The 21,335-nt window shown below is 37.0% G+C and overlaps 2 protein-coding genes across 5 annotated transcripts in view; one reads left to right on the forward strand and one right to left on the reverse strand.

Annotated features, from left to right (window-relative positions):
* Window positions 1–21,335, reverse strand: part of LOC136836086 (vacuolar protein sorting-associated protein 26C) — a 340,756-nt gene that overhangs the window by 157,254 nt on the left and 162,167 nt on the right. The gene's annotated exons all lie outside the window — the stretch shown is intronic.
* Window positions 1–21,335, forward strand: part of LOC136836111 (uncharacterized) — a 169,609-nt gene that overhangs the window by 59,304 nt on the left and 88,970 nt on the right. The window contains exons 10-11 of the mRNA XM_067100102.1: window positions 10,335–10,505; window positions 20,527–20,623. Coding sequence (XP_066956203.1) covers window positions 10,335–10,505; window positions 20,527–20,623 — 268 coding nt within the window. The remainder of the gene's footprint in view (window positions 1–10,334; window positions 10,506–20,526; window positions 20,624–21,335) is intronic.

Below are 21,335 nucleotides of genomic sequence, written 5' to 3' on the forward strand. Positions count from 1 at the left end.
TATCTCGTAAAATAACCTAGAACCTTATCAGCATCTCAAAAAGCCAGCCATCAGGTAAGGATGCACAACGGTTGTCTGTCTAATTTTGATACCTTTTTTGTACAATATTGTTTTTGACTGCAACTTTTTACCTTGACATCACCAAAGGTATCTATCTACTACAGATGTGGGACTGTCTGCACATGCTTTTATGCTGCATTTCCATTTGCAAAACATTTTAAGATTTCGTTTTTTGTTTTTTGCTAACTAGTACCATATCAGCATTCCAAAAGGTGCCAGCCTAGTAAGAGCATGGAATGATTACATATTCCATTGTGAAATAAATGCCTATGGTGATGTTTGTTTATTACATTTGTTTTCCTTTCTCTTTTGAGGGGAGAGCTCTGCAAGCTTTCAGTACAACTAACAAGATTCGCTGCTGGACCCAGGTTCAGCACCCAATCACAGAGCGTCTTAACAGTAAAGTACTCAGACACCACTCGCGTCATCTTCTGCAGAGGCTTAACCTTGGTTCTGACCATGTGCCCAGTCGATCGGCTGTACGATTCCATCCGCATGTCGTATTACAACTGGTCAGAACCAATTAATAAAGTCAGTTGTTTACTAGAGTCCTGTAAATAACTTTTCTTACGAGAGAAAGAGAGATATTTAACTGGGCGATGAAGCTGATGCAAAGCAGCCATGTAGAAATGGCACTACCGCTAAGGATCAGTAGGGAAAATACAATAATTGCATGTTACATAAACACAGATTACTAACTTCACTTTTAATTTTGCTTGATACCTCTCCAAGCATTATATAAATACTGTGTATATTATATATATACATATATATTGTCACGAAGTGATCAAGCACCTGGTTATTACACAAATAATAAGACCAAAAAGTTACCTCACTTCGACCAGATACTTGAAACCTCATAAGAAAAATATTAAGACTGAATACTATTAAGATACAGTGATCCCATAAAACTTACTTATCACTTGAGAAAATCAATGTAACTTTATCAAGTTATGGGTGAGGTAACAACTAACAAGCTATAAACAGACTAGTGGAAAATGGGTATCACTTCAACAAACACTATAACTGTTTCCCTGGTTCTATTTCACCTAGATATGTCTCAGGTGAACAAAGAGATATATCACTTACCTTGTACACATTCATTAATTTCTCTAATTACTGGTGGTCAAAATGAAACGCTGTGCTTTTAAAACTTTAAACAAACAAATTTATTTCTAAGTTCAAAAGTTATATACAGAGTTCACAATCTCAAAAAGATTTACTGTTATCCGACATCAGTGTAAGATTTAAGTATTTCTTAATCAAGTTTAATTCACAAAACTTTAACTTATTAAGAAAGCAATTTGGTTAAGTAAGATTCAAACCATTAACTATCTCTCAAGTTTTAAACATATACCTGATTAACTAAACTCAACACAAGTGTTCACCAAAATATTACTGACTGGAATCCATATAAGTATTCTCTGAAATCTCAATAATAAGTATGCACTAACAAAATGCTAAGCAATCACCAGCACAAAACTTTGTAAAACACTAATTATAAAATTAGAGTAATATGATAGCACAGACATATAAGAATGAAACATGCAAAAATGGAAATATACCAACAGTCATTTCACTAAGACAAAAATGTTTAAAGATTATATCACTCTCAAAAGATTACCTATACTTTTAAAAAAGGTTAAACTCGCGTCTTTCTAAGACTTTCTCAAAGACAACACTGCCAAATCACAATGATATATAATTAGCAGCAAGACACATTAGAACTCACTATAAGAGATATTATCCACCTCTTATCAAAATAATAATTCTCTTTTACCTAGAACATCACTTTAACTCTTAACATAATAAAATCCAGTAAACATCACTTTACCTTTATAAATGGTACACCATTATACACTTTACACAATGCTTGCACAATGTGAATACCTTAGATCACTCTTACAAAATGTATACACTTCTTGGATGAGTTTAACAAAACTTGTACAAATAAGAGAGCAGCCAGTAAAAACCCCTTTTACATGAATGGAATTTGAGAGAGAGAGACAAGACCTATTTCCAGCAACCCCTGTTCCTAACTGCCTCTTTCTCATTCAGCGCTCCTCTTTCATCTTCAAGCCCTCCCAGAATACATGACCCATAAAGAGTACATACATTATACATACAGGTATACATGTATGGTATACATACAGGGAATTTTAAGGCTCAGAAGGAAATATGCCAGAGCTCTTATCTATGATCGACACCATCCACTCACTCAAAACACCTGAGCAAACAGAAGGAAGTGCTTTTGGACCAATTCTGGCTCGCTGTCAGTATGTCAACTTCAAACCTCTCTGTTCCTCATTCCATTACTCAAGATCATGGAAAAGAATAAGCATGGACACAGCTAATAACCAGGGGATAGGCACACATGATAAACATATAACAAGCATTTAGCCGATTGGCTGTCAACTCGTCAGATAAGACAAGAGGCCTCTGCCTTTCTCCAAACGCGACTTTGTCCAAATACTTATGTCAATACAGGATGTAGTGATCTGATAAGAATCATACCCTTTCTCTCTGCACGGCTAAGAATTCGAGTCCATAACCCAGTATACAATTTTATATACTGCACAGTATATTAAACAAATGGAAAAAACATATCAAAACATTTTAAGATTACATGATACACAATTTATCTGTAAGAAAAAGACATTTAAAATCATATCATCACAACAAATGACGAATCTGAAAGCAAAACATCAAAATTTTCACAGAGACACAAATGATAATTGTAGAATGGTTTTATATAACACCTTATAATAATATATATTATATCTATATATATCTTCTTCGTTTTTAACATGCTTTTTTTCCCAATTTTTATATGGGGTAAGCACGATGCCTTCTTTTGAAGGACTTTGATTTGGCGGTGGGGTAGGCCGTAGCCTCGATCGGCTGCCCTGCCTGACATCACTTAGACCCCGGTAGCGAATGTGTACATGTTACCAAATCCCCAGCTCCCTTTCTCCCAGCAGCGAGAACTGGGCGGGTAGGTCGACAGTTCGAGACGTGTGAGGTGTCTGTTATATTTTTAGAAGATGTTGGAGTGGCTTTGTTTTATGTGTGTATTAGTCTGTAACACCCATTTGCTTTCAGCAAACCAATCCGTTGATTACAGACGTAGTCCCGGGGTGTCTACACGGATAGCAAAGTGTCTGCCTTCTCTGACTGGTCGGCTGCGGGGACTGAACCCTCGCCACAGACTTCTATGAAGTCTTAGGTTGCTGCTTCTACCAACCGAGCCATCAAGGCTCCATTATATATATATATATATATATATATATATATATATATATATATATATATATATATATATATATATATAAATATATATATAGGAAGCCCACGAAAATCTGTAGGAAATTTAAATTCTTTTATTAGCTTCGGAAGGGATCGATCCCTTCCTCCTTTGAGACACAAATGGTCTAAGGAGCGAACATGAATCAAAGAAGAAATGTTGTAGTCACAAACATAAGATAAGGTGTTGAAAGGTAGATGAAGCATTAAATAAAAGTTATTCTCCACCAAGTTGTCACTGAATTAACCCGTTCGTCTTCTAAGATGGTTGAAAAAATATATTGGGCATGACCATACTAGCTGGGCGAAATTCATAAGAAAACACATTAACCGCAAATATGCAAATATAAAAATGGGATATTGTGGGTGAAGGTTTATTTTTGTTAAAAATAATTTTTTGACTAGAAAAATATTACATTTCTTTTACATAAGAAAAAAATTACATTTCATTTTCATAAGAAAAATATTTCATTTCATTTACTTATGTAGGCTATTACCAAAATATAACAAAATTATATACCTACAATATTTACAAATTATAAAAAATAAAAAATAAAAATCAATATACTTTTTACTGAATACATTTGCAATTTTGTCTTTATATGAGTTTCTTAATAACCACCTATTATAACATAAATTAGTTTTCACAAAGGCACACGTTTCTTCTTTTGTGTATTTGTTTTCTCACTAATCCAAACAGCATATATATATATATATATATATATATATATATATATATATATATATATATATATATATATATATATATATATATATATATCAACGATCATAATTTATTTTGTCCTTTAAAGTATTATATTTAAAATTGAACATGATGGTATTAAAAATTTATCCCTGTTAAAACTCACAATAAAGATATGGTGCACTTTGGAAATATTTCAATGTACATTTAGTAAACTTACAAAAATGAAATATATGCGATAAATATTCTGTTCCTTTACAACTGTCACTACTTTTAATGCCTAACGTACTGAGCCTTTGGTTGGTTGCTTAAGTACCATGTACATACTTAAAGATCACTTCTCTCTCTGCTGCTCCAATAAATGAGGTGTTTATGCTTTTCCATATAAATCTCCAGTCTAAAAGTGGGTAGTTTTCTTCAACATTTGGTTTAAGATGTGGTTAATCACTGGGTATATTTTGAGTGACATTAATTAACTTGTAAGGTTATCAAAATGAAAGTTACTTCGCTGAATATCGCATAAATAAAGTAGAAACAATATCATACAAATTTCTAATGCTTGTAGGTGAATTATTACAATCCAAGTCAAAATACATTCAAAGACTGGTAAAAAAAAAAAAAAAATAAAATAAACCACCACCATAAAAATCTTCTGTATTTTTATTTTTGCATTTAGTGTTTTTTATGAATCATAATTCGCTAGCATGGGCACGCTTACATGCTATATCTGTACAACTATTTTTGAATGCGAACCGAGTTTTCAGTTCTGTAACAACTTGGCCTTGCGGAGGATTAACACGTTCTGCACTTCTTTCCCAATAGATCGTTTGCTCCCACCTACTTTTTTGTGTTTTTTTACAAAAAGCTAATAAAGAATTTCGTGCGCGTCAAGGTTTTTGGTGGTCGCCCTTCACTGTCATAGCAAACACGGGATGTTTCTTTAATCATCATGTTCAGTGTTGCCACGCTCCCAAGTGTGTTGCTTCATGCAGCCAAGGCAGTTTTCCCCTACACTCTGAAATTGGTCATATATATATATATATATATATATATATATATATATATATATATATATATATATATATATATATCCCCACACACAGTACATAGGAAATTTTTATCACACGGTGATTTATATACAATCATAAAGCTACAAATGTCGTTTAACATCCAATTTACGCTACTTGGCTATATCCCCGATGGGGAATTATCACCGAAAGAAATTTTTAAGCGATAAATGGATTGGTACTGCCGAGAAACCGATCCATTTATCACTTATAATTCCACTTCGGTGATAATTTCATCGGGGATATTCCTGAAGTAGCGCGAATTGGATATTAAACGACATTTGTAGCTTCATGTTGTATATATACATATACGTTATACATATATATATATATATATATATATATATATATATATATATATATATATATATATATTATATATATATATATATATATATATATATATATCATATATATGTATGTATGTATATATAACATAAAATACTCAGGGGCATGCTATGGAAATACAACTGTGAAAAAGATGAAAAAAAAAAAAAAATACTTGCGTCTTTACTTACACATGTACAGTACAGTGATGACTCGATTACTGAAGAAAGTGAGGCTCAAGTGCAGGTTTGATCATAAAGTACAAAATTTTTTTCCTCACAAATTATTTTGCTTGAATTCGAAGGGAAAATTTCACTGCTTTTATTATTGATTCCAATGTCTTTACAGAGTTTATTTCTAATTTTAAGGTTATTAAGTTCTAAGAATGTTTTCTCAGCCTCTACAGTACTCTGAGGTAAAGCCATTATTCTTAACATGAATGCTGATAATTCTTCATATGAAGCCACACATGAATGTCTCCAAAATTCTACAAGACACTTGCTTTCCCACTGCCTTTTTCTTACTCCTTCGTCATAAAAAGAGACTTCCATTGTCTATAGATTGTTTGCACATCAACCCCACGAAGACGACGTATTATTTTACGAAACAAAACAGCTGCAAAACTTGCCTCAGCTTTGCCTTTCACAAATTATTTCAGGGCTGATGTCTTTCAGTGCCATAAAACTGGATCCAACCAATCAATTCTTTTCAATATTTGACAACATGCAATTCTGCACCAATCTCTGCACCATAAAAGAAAACTCTATTTTTCGTGAATTTCATTTTTGTCAGTTTCTGTAGCAAGTATGACAGGATAGACATTAAGTGCAACCAATTGGATTCATTTCCAAATGTTGATAATTTGTAGTTAAAAGACTCGTTTCATGAAATTTGAGTCAAACATCCTCATGACTCTTTCAGTCTCTGGTAGTACCATATAAAGGTATCCGACTGAAATAACTTATTCAAACCGACGAAATCTCCGAGGGAAAAGCTTGTCAATTCTAAAGTCGCTTTGTTTAAGGGGAGTTCAGAGCTTGTAGAATTCTGTCTGCTTGTAGATTTTTCACTCAAAAGCCTCTTTTGTAAAATACAGTTCTAATGTTGGCCACTGAGAGATTGAGAACCATCTAGTCTGGCAAGATTTCAGCAGTTTGTGTGGTTCACAGTCTGCAAAATGTTGAAGTTCTTCATAAATTTTCCGCCGACTGGGTGAAAGTTTGAAATAGCTGTAAATACTGTGTATTAACTGTTCTGCTGTTTAGGACAATGATTCAAGCATGCCCTGCAACTAGGTGGATCGTATGACAAAAACATGTCATGACAAATAGATCTGGTACAGCATCCTTTAACTTTGTTAATAAGGAATTCTTCTTTCCTTGCATCAGATTTTCATCATGAGAGGCTACCCAAAGTAAGTATATCTTAGACCACTGAGCTGAATAACAGCTCTCCTACGGCCTACAACTTATTGTGGAATCCGAACCACATTATGACGAAAATGAATTTCTATCACCAGAAATAAATTCCTCCAATTCTTCACTGGCCGATCGGAGAGTCGAGCGCTGGGCCAACAGCGTGCTAGCCGAGAGCTCTACCCATCCCTCCTATGAAGAACTGGAGGCTACCCAACTACTTTATCCCATCATCTAAGGTTTCGGTCAGCAGTTGAAACAGTCCTCCAGCACTACCACCATTGGCAGAGACAAGGCGGCAAAAACGGGTAACAGGCTCAAATGTTTCGCTTTTCAAAAATCTCAGATTAACACAAAACGTTTTCTTCATCGTAATATCTGTGGAGTTATCACACACTACCGAAATCCCACCAGAACTGGCAATTTCTTCCATTAACTTTTCATGAGCATAGGGCGACAAACAATCATTCACGAAGTACGTCCCCTTAGTTCGACTACAAGTCATGATTTTGACAGCCTTCGAATCGTCTGCTACAAAATGAAAAGTACCGAGAAGGTTGAAAGACGAATTTTTCCTTGCAATTAATGCTATAATATTTAACTCGGCCTTAATCCTGCTTTCATCCCTTGATTCTACAAATGGGTAATTTGTTGATTTGACTGAATTTGCTTGGCAAGTCTTATATGAGATGATGTTCTTGTATGACCTAGAAGTTCAGATTTGCCGGCCACTAATTCCTTATTGCCCACTTTGCAAATGACCTTTTCCACACTCTTCCCAGCTGAAAGCCAGGACTCTTTCTCCCACTCCTTCCTGTATCTTTGGGAACGATAATTTTTCTCCACTTTCGGCATGATCTGATGTTTTTCTCAACGTAGTTTGGGAATGACAACACAAACTACAGTGACCGACTGACCGTATAAGTTAACGACGTTACATCATGTACAGTAACAGTTACGTAACAGATACACGTATAACTTACCAGATAAGTCCGGGACTAAGTTTTCCTTAGTATAAAGCCTTACTGTCACGTTTATGTTACTAACTTAGGTACTATTTTTTAGAATTATACAGTATAGGCTGGCTAAACAGTAATGAACTGGATATTACATGTAAAGCCAGTGAATTCATATATATAAAACAACACGGCAGTATGCCTTTAATGAGGGTAGACACAGTATCGACACACTTTCATTCTGAACAAGAACAGCCTATCATACTTGTCTACTAATGGAAATTTCTTCACTATTAAGCAATGCTATAAAGTTTGTGTTGCTAACTTCAAAATTATTTCGCTGACATACAGACTACTTCAAATGTAAATTTTACTTCTTGCAGCTAATTAAAACTAAAGTTTTCATGGAAATTCTAAGAAAACCAGTGACGGCTTGTCATTATATGTAGGTTCTAAGCAACGATGGATCCTATCTCTTTCCCTGCCAGGATCAAAGAGCAGACAGAGTGTAAAATACATTACGTTCAGAACATGAGTGAATCCTGAATCTATCTCTGTATCATAATAAGACCTGGTATGTATAGCAATTTTCTTTATTTTTGACAAAGTAAAAAAAAATCTGGTAAATATAAGAAACTTCACCAACGTTCCCCTACACAAAGGTGAATTTCACCGTGGGTATTCCCTACCCCCTACAAAAGCCTGAAATCCCCTACCGTAGGGGATTTCCCCTACGAGTGGCAACACTGTCTCCATCTCCATGTTACTTGACGGTTCGCAGCATTCCGATCTCTTCTAGACCGTACGGTACGTGTAGCGGCCCTGTACTGAATACCAGTCCCCTCAATTATTTTACTTCTTACGTTGAATACTTCATTTCCCTCTCTGTGCATTGCCTAAGGTTATTTGCAATCCCTTCGACCCAAGCTCTAACCTTTTTCATTCCTTTTACTGTACCTCCGTTCATATTTTCTTTCTTCCGTCTTACTTTCCACCCCTTCCTAACAATTGTTTCATAGTGCAACTGCGAGGTTTTCATCCTGTTACACCTTTAAAGTCTTTTCACTCTCAATTTCCCTCTCAGCGCTGAATGACCTCAGGTCCCATTCCTGGCCTTAGGCCTATTCCGTAGTTCTTCACTGGACGGGTCGATATCGTACTCGCCTAGCACTCTCCTAGGCCCGCGTTCGATTTTCCGGCCAGCCAGTGAAGGATTAGAGGAATTTATTTCTAGTGATAGAAATTCATTTCTCGGTATAATGTGGTTCGGATTCCACAATAAGCTGTAGGTCCCGATGCTAGGTAACCAATTGGTTCTTAGCCACGTAAAATAAGTCTAATCCTTCGGGCCAGCCCTAGGAGAGCTGTTAATCAGCTCAGTTGTCTGGTTAAACTAAGGTATACTTAACTTAGGCCTATTCCGTTTCATTCCACTGCTTCACTTCGTATCTGCACAATATTCGTCATACAAAATAAAATGAAGGTACTATGTAGCAGTAATGTCTATAATGTTAACTACAGAATGAGTTAATCTAATGCTGCATCATTGCCACCGGGTGAACCATGATGATTTGGGAAGTTTGGGGATCCCGAGTGGAGTTCAGGGTGAAGGAGTTCGCTTTTCCAGATGTAAAACAGTAACGTAATCTCATTACAATATTCATCATGTCTTGCGGTTCCCTTATCCTTCGTAAGCAAGAAATATTTCTTTTCGTCATTACAGCTCTTTCGGGCCGTTCATACAAACATTCATTACAAACGAGGAGGTTGGAATCCTCCTTGATTGGAAACTGACTTATCTTGCTTGGTGAAGTTGAAATTGTAATTGGAATATCAAACTCAGGCCAAGGGCCAAGCGCTGGGACATATGAGGTCATTCAGCGCTGAAAGTGTTGTTGAAACAATTTTTAGGAGACGGTGGAATGTAAGATGGAAGAAAGATTCTTTTTTTTTTTAATGTTTATTTTTCAAAATAAGCTTTACTTTACATTGTTTGTTTACAAATATTTACATTTATGGTGAAAGATAATTTACAATAATTTTGAAATATTTACAGATTTGTTATCTATTTATCCGTGAAATATTGTTTGAAGGAATCTCCTAATTGAAAATTTAAAATCAATCTGGATCTCTGCATCCTTTCCTGAATCATAGTCCTCAAGTTTGGGTCACTTAATAGTTTCCCATTCTTATAATCTTGCCACAGTCCAATAATAAGGTCACTTATTAATATTACTGCTGTGTTTCTGTCTCTTCTAGAAACGGGCTTAAAATCAAACTTTATCAACTTTAGCAAAACAACACAATTAATCCCACAAGAAACGGAGGTACATTAAACGGAATGGAAGGTTTTGCAGCTATGGGCGGAAGGGACGCTGCTAAGAACCTAAAGTCATGCCTACAATGCATCACTTGAGGTACAGCGACGGCACTACCCCCTACTGAATTGTTGGGGATGCTGCCGGTGTCGGGATGGTATAAATAGAGGCAACCCGCCTGTCAGGATATCATTAGTCTGCTGTCTGCGCCGTGTAAGGATCTGTCGCAGTCTTGGCCTTGGTCGCAGTATCTGACATTTCCCTGCAGCGTCGCATTCCTGAGTTCTGGGCGGCATTTTCGAACACTGCACATCAAGGCCGTGTATCATCCATCCTTGGGATCTAGACCACTGAGGGTAAGGCTAGCTTTTGCACAGGAAAACTAACACATTTGTAAATTTGGTCTTGATTACTGCATGCACACTTATGTATTCTTAGAAAATAATTCTTTCTCTCTCTCTCTATTCTGTATAGATTTTGTGGTTTGGTGGTTAAGAAACAATCTTCCTTAAGCATACCAATAGGCATATCTAATGGTGTGATATTTCTCATCAATTTAATCAAAGGCAAAAGTTTGTTGTGAATTTTATTAATATTCATGGATCTAGACCGTCTCCATTCACAGTTAACGTTTTGGTACTCTCTATTTCAAGGAAACAAAATGACTGAATATTAGTGAATTGAAGCAAGCTCTCCTTCATGACACACCACAGCCAACTTCTGGCCCCTCCCTTCCAACGCCTTTCTCTTCTCACACCGGCTATCCGTCGCTACCGGTCTTCCTCTCCTCTTTCCCAAGCACTTCCAAATTACGCTATCTTTTCACATGCGATTGTCCTCAAAAGAATTTCACCAACTTTTAACAGCTTATCTTCCATACGTTTTACCGTAAATACCGCCCCCACCACCCTCTGCTTTTCTATCAGCTCAAGCATGAACTTTTCCTGGTCCATGTATGTCGTACATTACTTTTCCCTTGACTTTTACACTTCTATCTTTTCCATATGAAAAAGAAGATCCACACAAGTTTTTTTTTTTTTTTGGTCTGAAGGCAGTGTTCGTCCACTGTAATTCCGCCAACCGTCCTATTTTCCCAGTCAAACAATGCACCTTCCATGGATTATTTAGCAATATGCCCCTACAATTCTTAACCTCCTCTGTCATCGTTGCCTTTAAGAAAAGAAAAGAAAAAAAAAACTCTCATCCATTCCTTTGTAACCAGTCCCTCATCCAGATATACCTTTCACACCCTCCCTAGTCAGTCACACTTTCTCCACCGCAATTCCTCTCGTCCATTCCTTTGGAACCTGTCCCTCATCCGGATATACCTTTCACACACTGATCAGTCACACTTTCGCCACCGCACCAAATCTTTGGTGCCTTTCCAGTCCTCAAAAATTTCCCTCAAGTTCTCAACAGTATTTTCCACAAGTTTTTGTGAATGTTTACAAAATACTTAGAACTGTTTGTAATGGCGTATTCCATAAAACTAATACTTTTAATGGAAAGAAACCTTCCAGGTCATAAATAGTTTTCCACTATATTCACAGTAGTCCAATATCTAATATACAAAGCAGCAGAGCTGAACTCAATATGAATAGCATATTTAACAGCAATTATGGGAATTACACAGCCACTACACGACACATAATAAGAATATGGGATTAATTAAATTTAAAAAGTTTTGTCACGCGAAAAAACTTTTAACTTCATTTTATTTTTTATTCCTTCTGATCTTTTACGATACTTTTTTTTAATGAGCTTGAACTAGCGAAATACCTGGTCTCTAAAAAGAAAAGCATTATCTTTCACAGCTGCCATAGACAAAAGGCCAAGAGAAGGACACAAAACTTACACCACAAAATGGGCCACAAGGTTCTCGGAAGTTGTGCGACAAGTTTCATGTGAAATTGTGTAGTGTTTTGTCACATTCCTCAGAATGTCACATATTCACATCCCAAAGATGGATTTTTAAAAAATTAAATTCTGTCCTAGAATGCTCGGTCACTGAAAACTGTAAGTCGGTGCATCATTTCTTTTGAAAATTGATGTGGAGCAATTTGCAATTGGCTAGATGTCGCCAACTGGGAGGAGAAATTAGACATGGACACACTTAAAACTTTATATATATAAGCTAGAAAGTTTAAGTGTGTGTCCATGTCTAATTTCTCCCAAATGGCGACATCTAGCCAATTGCAAATTCGTCCACATCAATAAATCAAGAAGTATACATGCATGCATATTAGCAGTGTGTGTATATATATATATATATATATATATATATATATATATATATATATATATATATATATATATATATATATATACATACAAATATATATACATGTGTATATATATACAGTATATACATATAATACTGCTGGTATGCATGCATGTATCTCTTGATTTATATATTTGGTATATCAATGAACAATAGACTGCGTCTATATGTATGCACGTACAGTATGTATATGTATATATGTAAGTATGCAAAAGAGCACAATAATTAGTTGTGACGTGCTTTCTGTCTGGTGCTAGATCTGCCCCATGCACAGTTCTTAAGGTGGAGTAATGTCTAGAAAGAGTTTATCTCTTATCCAAGGATGTTCACCCAGACAAGTGCGTTAGGCTGCACTTAACCTGAATATTGTCAGCATGACTTTTTCACTTTCAGAGAGTAAGCGAGAATATTTTACCTGATAGGGGCTCCACAAGCAAGGCCTTTTTTAAAATTTATCTCTCTCTCTCTTTCGGAAGTGAATTCTACGGGATGTCCTCAAAGTTTCAGATCCCTTCGGGCTCCATCACTTCCATCTCTCTGGCAATGAGAGTGATTAATTAACAAGCATAATAACACTTAGCACCACCCTTTTTTCTTTAGCGGGTTGGCCAGAGTTGATGGATTCCAAGGGCTTCACATTATTACTGCAGCTCCGTGCATTACAGTTTATTCAACAGACTAAAGCAGAAAAAAGTATACTAGACAAGCAACACAATAAATATGAAAATTGACCGTCATTAGGAATAAAATCCCTTAATCCCAGTTTACTTAAAGTAAAATTGAAATGAACAATCACGAAAATGAGCTCCCTTGCAAACAAAATGCAAACTGAAAATGGGTATGTGTATCTTCCCACTGAGATGAACATTGGTACAAAATAAATATGGAATTTTTTTACATCAAAAACTGAGATAAAAATCCAAGACAAAGCTTTTATGATGTGATCACTAACTCACACAATAATTTCAATCGAAAGCAACAAAAAGAAAAAGCTCTTTTTCAGAATATCATTTCCCACCTAAGAATATTATGAATGTCCATATCAGAAGTTAGTCTAAGCATACACACTCATCTACTCAGGCACTCCCTTAATTATACACTACTGAGCAATGAATTAAGTTCAGGAGGGTATATACAGTATAGTAAACATCACAGCTAAAGTGTAAGCCAATTAAAGAACAATAATTTACATGAGCTACTCAATATAAATATATATATTGTGGTTTTCACTTTTCATGACTCCACTGATCATTTTAATTTTCACTATTTAGCTTTCCTCGAAATAATATATTAGCTTAAAGAGAAACAACAGCTATTCACGGGGGACTTATTCCTGTGACAAAGTATTATTCACTAACATCAAGCAATAACTAAGAGGAGCGTTGTCATCCACTTTCACACTGATATGTACTTCTTATATCCTTTCCATTACCTTCATGGTTGAGTAGCACATTTTCAGCAACTCTGCATAATTCTGGGTCAGAATAGGTGGCACTAATATTCATCCTATGCACATAAGACTGAATTCACATGACACACCTGGGAACCATTTCTCCTAACCACGTAGTCCAATCTGCTTAACTTTTTCATTCCTTGCAAGGTCTTGATACTAGAGAGAGAGCAGGCAAGAAGTTAGTCATTGGTCATGGTAAACTTGGTTGTACCAGATCATCGTCTTTCGTTTCCCACCTTTCTGGTCTCAGGTGTTGGTAAAAGTTGACTTTTTACTGGGTGGGTGATCAGTGAGGTGGAGGAACATATCTTCAGCAATGCAATTTCCCTATAGCAGCTGGACTCGGTCAAAGGGTTCCTTATCTAAGAGGACCGCAATAACTGTCTGATTGTAACTTGGAGTCAAGTCAAATCTTGTGCTGGGTAATTCGTCTCTTACCCCAGTGTACCTCGCACATACAGTTTTACCACGATGTGAAGCCTCACTAAAGGGGAGGATTGCTCATTGAGGAGTCTGTTCAGCCACAGTGTCACTGTGAATCATAATCCAGCAGGCTTTGTACCCAAGTCCTCTATGACAAACATCCCTCATGCATGATAGACTCTTGCCTTATCACTGCCTCATTTGCCATGACAATCGGTGGCGGGTCAGAATGTCGACAGAACTAAATGTCGACGGACTAAATGTCGACGGTCATAATGTCGACACTGCTTAAATATCAGTGGACTAAATGTCGACAGACAAAATGTCGACGGTCGTTACTTTTTACATATCATCAAACCAAGTACCTTAAGCTGCAAAGAAAAGCAAAAGGGGAATAAAACTTTACAAAAATAGTAAAGTGTAATATGAATATTTATTTAAAGCAACATAAGAATTCTAAAAGTGAATGAAAGATCCAATACTGGAATAACCATACAACGCTGTAAATTGCGTGTTATTGCGCGCAAAAATTCAAGTACATTTCCAAGGTTATATAAAGCCTTCAACAATGCTTTTCGACCTGGCGTTTACTTCAGTATATTTCTTGTTCTTTCTCCCAATACCCTTTCTTTGAAACACTTGCTCTAATGTCATCTCCGTACTTGCTTGTTCTGAACGGAGTTTTCGAAGATGATTTTCTTCTGTTGGACGGATAATCATCATCCTGTTCTTGAAAGCATTTTCCCAGCCCTCACGCATGCTGTTTGTTCTTGGTAAATCATTTACTGTTCTCTCATAACAAGACCATAAGTTAACTTCAATCTTTGGCCGCCGCCTCCTTCCACGCTGAAAAAACGCTCAACCACGTCGTCACAAAAAGTATTGTAGACCTCCATCTAAAATATTATTCATTTCTTCGTCAAGAGATGATGGCAAAGTGTCAAAACAGTCATATATACGTCGTCTGGTGGCACATATGCAAGTGCTCGAAGTTTTTTTTATGATAATTGCATTTTCCGCATCTGAGTACCAATACTGCAAACGCAATCCTTGTACCTTTCGCCAGAGGCACTGTCCAAATTGAAAAAAACATCCACAGACTTCAACATCTGAGACACACTTTTTCACGCTATTGGCGGCTAAAAGTTCAAGTTTAGTGATACTGAAGCTGGATGCAAGGGATGACATTTAAGCCAGCTGAATATTATGTCATATGTATTCTCATTTTTGAGAGATGTAACACCAATACATAAGAGGAAGAGTCTTGTTTCCTTGTATCATGGTGTATACTGTGTAAAGCTGTTTTCCTGTCAAAGCACAATCGAAGGTGTCATCACAAAGCCAACTTCTTTTAGTTTTCTGTAAAAGAAAACTATTGTACCGGCTTTGTCTGTCCGCCCGCACTTTTTTCTGCCCGCCCTCAGATCCTAAACACTACTGAGGAAAGAGGGCTGCAAATTGCTATGTTGATCAACCACCTTCCAAACATCAAAATTACCAAATTGCAGCCCTCTAGCCTCAGTAGTTTTTTATGTTATTTAAGGTTAAAGTTAGCCGTAATCGTGCTTCTGGCAACGATATAGGATAGGCCACCAACCGGGCGGTGGTTAAAGTTTCATGGGCCGCGCCGCCGCGCGTCATACAGCAGTATACCGAGACGACCGAAAGATACATCTGTTTTCGGTGACCTTCATTACATGTTGTAGCGTTTGTACAGAAGACTTGATTGCGCCGAAGAAACTTCGGCGCATTTTTTACCTGTTTGGTAGTAGTATTAAAGTAGTTTAACCACACCACTGAGCTGATTTTCAGCTCTTATAGGGCTGGCCCGAAGGATTAGAATAAAATACCAGGTCTAGGCCTTAGGCCAAGCACTGGGACCCAATAGGTCATTCAGCACAATGATTAGCGAATTAGCTCCAGATACTTTCAAAGGAATATTTTCCGTACATTTGCTTACTGTTGAGGAAGTCATTTCTTCCGTCTTTCCAGTATTTCATTTCAACTCTTCTTTGATCTTGAGCACTTCTTTTCGCGTTAAATCTGGAGGATGGCAGTGCTCTTGCGTTAAAGATGATATTACTTCACCATTGCTAATTAGCCTTCCACTGCAGACTCTCCAGTAGGGTTTTTCTTCTTTTTCTTTATCAACAACGTAAATGTAGCCTTCGTGCACAAGCTTCTTGCCTCCCTCGTTGGTTTTCATTAACTCCACTTCTAAGAAAAGGATGAAATAAGCTGTGAACGTACTGCTTGAAATAAGTAAAAGTAACAAATTGTTTGGGCCGTTAACTGGGATAAACGCAGACTTCTTGTCATTTAAACTTTGTAACAATTGTAGTTATTTAAACTTTGTAAGGGTCCTTTTCTCAGAATTTCATTTGAATGATTTTACATTTATAAAGCCTATTATGAAAACTAGCAAATTGTGCAAAATTTACAGCAAATTTTTACATAATTTTAATATCTTTGGTACACTGGCATGTAAAAAGTAACGACCGTCGACATTTTGTCTATTGACATTTAGTCCATTGATATTTAAACAGTGTTGACATTACGACCGTCGACATTTTGGTTGTCGACATTTAGTCTGTCGACATTTTGTCTGCATACCATCAACATTTTGTCTATCGACATTTAGTGCATTGATATGTAAACAGTGTCGACATTATGACCACTGACATTTTGGTTGTCGACATTTAGTATGTCGACATTTTGTCTGCATACCTGACAATCAGCCCTTTGGCCTGTGCATGATGTCTCAACACCTTAACTCTTTGTGGTTCTTTCAATTTCCTCCCATACTGGTTAACTGCCTGATCACTCAGTTGATTACCTCCTTGGGAAATGACTTTTGGCCTGAGTGACCATGGGTCTTCCAGCACCTTGAAACCTGCCTTCATACCAGTATTGGGTAATGTCCTGCCCCATATTGTGACAGTGGGGACATGTCTTACGTCCTTCCAGGGCAGCCATTGTGGCTGCGCTCCTGTGTGGTGTGGTAACTCTTGATGACGTTATCAGTGGCAGAGGTGCTGCTTGAGTTTTTGTGGAAAGGAGTAACCCTAATGCTCCTGTAGGTTCTGGGTGCTCTCTCTGGGGAATCTTGTGGAGGAAGCGATTGCTGTAACTTGCAGGCACCCCTTTAAGTACATACCCTCTGGGTCAACCCTTGCTCACCGGCCATGATAGCTGTGGCTCTGACACCCTGGATTTCTTTCCTTTTACATAATGGTGAATCTCTGGCTCCAACAACAACTGGAATTTCTTCAAGACGAGCTCTCATATTTGCATGGGTCTTCTCATGAAGTGCTACATCCAGCCATCTCTTGAAGGCAAGTTCTAGCTTCCTCTACACTTTGACGAGTGTCTTGCCTCTTAGGTGTCTGAAGTGCCATGTGTATGCTTCAGGACATAGTTCACAGGTCTGAAGACAAGTGCCTTCGCTAAGTCACAGTTACAAATATTATTAGAAGACAGACTTATACTGTATATCTAGGGCTCAATCAGTCAGATGTCCAGTTACAGTTAAGCAGCACCTAATGACATTCCATTAACTTTTCGAGGGCAGAGAAAAATACCTTGGATCAGTCCTCATCGTACCTGGTACTGAGAGTAATTCTCAGTGGAGACTTTGGCATTTGCAATATGAGCCGTGCTACTTCCATCTGGGCCCATCCATTGTAGCACTAGCCTCACACTCTACATTGGATCTTGACTATAATTCTTCTGCCTTGACTTTTGGAATGCTGGTGGGTAACCTGTAGATAAGTCTATCCATCCATGGACATCAAAGTCACGAATGTCACTCAGGTTGTGTTTGTACCATTAAATGCTGGAGCTTCTCCATACTCTAAAATTAAATTTCTCCCTAAGACTTCTGTGGTTAGCTCTGGTGGGAATGGTATCTTCAAGTGATAACAAATTTGTATTAACTCGTCTGTTTGTCACAACGTCTGTGTTGTCTCTTCTATAAAGCAGGATTTCTTATTTGCACCCTGAATACTCATCTCTGGTTAATTTGACAAGCTGAATTTTCAACCTATAATTTTAATTTTTTGGCTGACACAGACGGTGTGGTCAGTGGCATTCTTACTTACCCATAGACAGGCCTCCAACATAATTTCTTGTTACTGAGTAGTTCACAAAAAGAAGTAAAATATTTCAAGTGATGTGTTGGAGCAATGTCTAGAAACAGGTTATCTTTTTCAAGTCCTAGGTTTACACTAAAGTGCTTAAGACTGCACCTCCCTCTGACTCTTGTGTTGATGGAACACCTTCACTTCCAGAAAAACAATTTTATTACGTATTTTAGTCGATAGATGGCGGTGTGCATTGTTTACTTTTTGAACTTCCAATGTCAGACGTTGTTCCTGCGAAATTCTCTCCAAGTTCATAACTTTCAAAGCATGGAAAATATACTAAATTAGGAGTGCTGCATAAATCTCAATCTTACTTTCTTCTTTTTACCTTTCTAGCATCCAAAGTAATTCTTTATAATACTGCACGATTTATAAATGCAGTGAAAATAGTATAATCTATGACTCCTGAGTTAACTTCAACAACAATTATTCACTAATAGTCTTAAAAACCAACTTACGAACAATTCAATATACAAACGGCCGACCGGAATGCAACTTGTTCGTAAGTAGGGTGGTGACTGTAAACTGAAAATTGATAGATGAATCTCTTATTATAGACATATATAAAATAAAGATGGAATTCTCTTACATCACCACAAGCAGGAAAATCCAAGACAATGCTTAAGAGGTGATCACTAGCACATAATTTCAATAGCAAAGCAACAATACGAAAGAACTTTCAAAAGAATATAAATTTTTATATAAAAATATTATTCACGTCCAGAACATCAAAGTTAGTCTACGCATACGCAGTCACCTATCCAGGCACTCCCTTAACTACCTATATATCATACATACATGAAGTACAAGAGAACATACACAATGTTAAACGGTACAACTTGAGTGTATGACAATTAAAGAAGACCAATTTACATGAGGCACCCTTCCTCCCTGCATTGGTTTTTCAACATTTTCACTATTTAGTTTTTACAAGAAAAAATTCACTGGAGATTTATTCCTGTAAAAAAGCACTATTTAACAACATCACAAAATATAATTTAATTTCACTGATACATATATTTTTATCCTAACCAGATATTCAGTTCTCAATATATAGCCTATGCATGAGCATTAGTAAACCATGGGGGATTTATGACCCCATGGGACACAGTCTGTAATGTGACGTGGCCACCTGACATTCAATTTTGCACCTTCTGTTATTTAAATACTTTATATACAAATGGGTGATACAATATTTTTTCTTGCACTTGCGAAATATTTCCCCATTGAAACTTTCGACATTATCTTTACGCCTTTTCAAATAAGAGATAAATTTGTTTTCCAACCCGTTCAAGACCTAAACTATTTATAATCCCTTTCTAATTCACCTTGCCACTACCGTTTTATTTTCTTACTTATCTTTGTGACTTTGCACACCTGACTTCCACTTCTTCCAGTAATGTCGTGGGCATTTCCTCAAAGTGTATATTATTCCAAGCCCAAGATTGTGACTGGGGGCACTGGGTACTCACTATCAGCAGGGGTGTGACTAGAGTCCAACTGCACAGAATATCTTAATAAAAAGAGGAGAGAGAGAGAGAGAGAGAGAGAGAGAGAGAGAGAGAGAGAGAGAGAGAGAGAGAGAGAGAGAGAGAGAGAGAGAGAGAGAGGGGTAATGGCAGTCGTACAGTTTGCTCACGATAGCTCCTCCGTCCTGACAAACTTCATTATAAATACTCTTCATCTAAGCCTACGGTAAATCACGTGTCTCGTTGGTCAGGGCATCTTAAGGATAGGTCCCAGACAACCCGCAGGTTGGCATTCTCTTCGTCTGGCTGTTATTATGATTCTCAGCTCATTGGCAGGGGTGCTGGAATATTTGTTCTATTGTTTTGTGGGAGACCAGACAAGATGTGGGCTCTGCGCGCAGGTTTACTTATAGAGAAAACATTGGTGGTTTCTTTTCGAGGAGCTTAACACCGAAAGCTGGAAAAGGGAAAGAGAGAGAGAAACCACACAGGTACTAAACCAATATAATTTAAGCTGATTAGCGAGGGCTCCCTTTTTTAATCCGTGCACATGGCTGTGGGTGCCGCAAAGAAAGGATGTCTTCTTATTTAAATGCTTAATATTTACAGGGGCAAGGGCGTGGAGGTACCTCTCAGGGAAGTGGAAGAGATAACAATCCTGGAATGGCTCATCAAGGAGGAGGCGCAGCAGCTGGAAACATGAACGGTAAGTATCATGAGAGCAGAAATCTCAGCACAAAATCAAATTTCTGAACTTTGCTGCAAACACTGAAGTCTTGTGCAAGCAGGAATGGGTCACAGTAATCCACAGCGAGCCAACAGAGTGAGTTATAGAAAAATTATTTCATGAGTTTAAGAATGCAGAAAGAGTTGCATATGAACGTAACTTATATAAAACTACAAGAAAAAAAAATTATACCAACAATAATAGCTGAATGCATGGTGAGAGTTGCCATGACATTCTGCTTTGATTTTCCTGTTATTTATTGTGTTTACATATATTCTACTGCATTTAAATTTGTTGCTTTGTTTAATTTTTTGTTGAAGGTAAAAAGAAGTAAGTTAGGTAGCTGGGGTCTAGGGGTCTACTCTAAAGAAGCTTGCACACCATATCAGTGTTAACACTTTTTAATATTAGTAATAAAATTTAATAAAAAAAAAACAGTAAGTTTGGAGTGAATAGAAGTGTTTTTTTTTCTTTTAGTCTAAGACCCTATCAAGTTTTAGAAGTTTCACTAGTTTGACACTGCTTATCTCGTATTCCAGTTTATTCACTATCAGAAAGGTAGGAGATACCGACTCTGTTATGCAAGTGATAATTCTTTCATCGGCAGACATGAGTCAAATGATCTAAAAATACTGGGAAGATTGTATTCATCATTTGATAACATAGGCATTTCAACTGCCAAGGTTATCAA

Source organism: Macrobrachium rosenbergii, chromosome 56 (assembly GCF_040412425.1).
Source record: "Macrobrachium rosenbergii isolate ZJJX-2024 chromosome 56, ASM4041242v1, whole genome shotgun sequence".
In the NCBI taxonomy this organism is placed as follows: Eukaryota; Metazoa; Arthropoda; class Malacostraca; order Decapoda; family Palaemonidae; genus Macrobrachium; species Macrobrachium rosenbergii.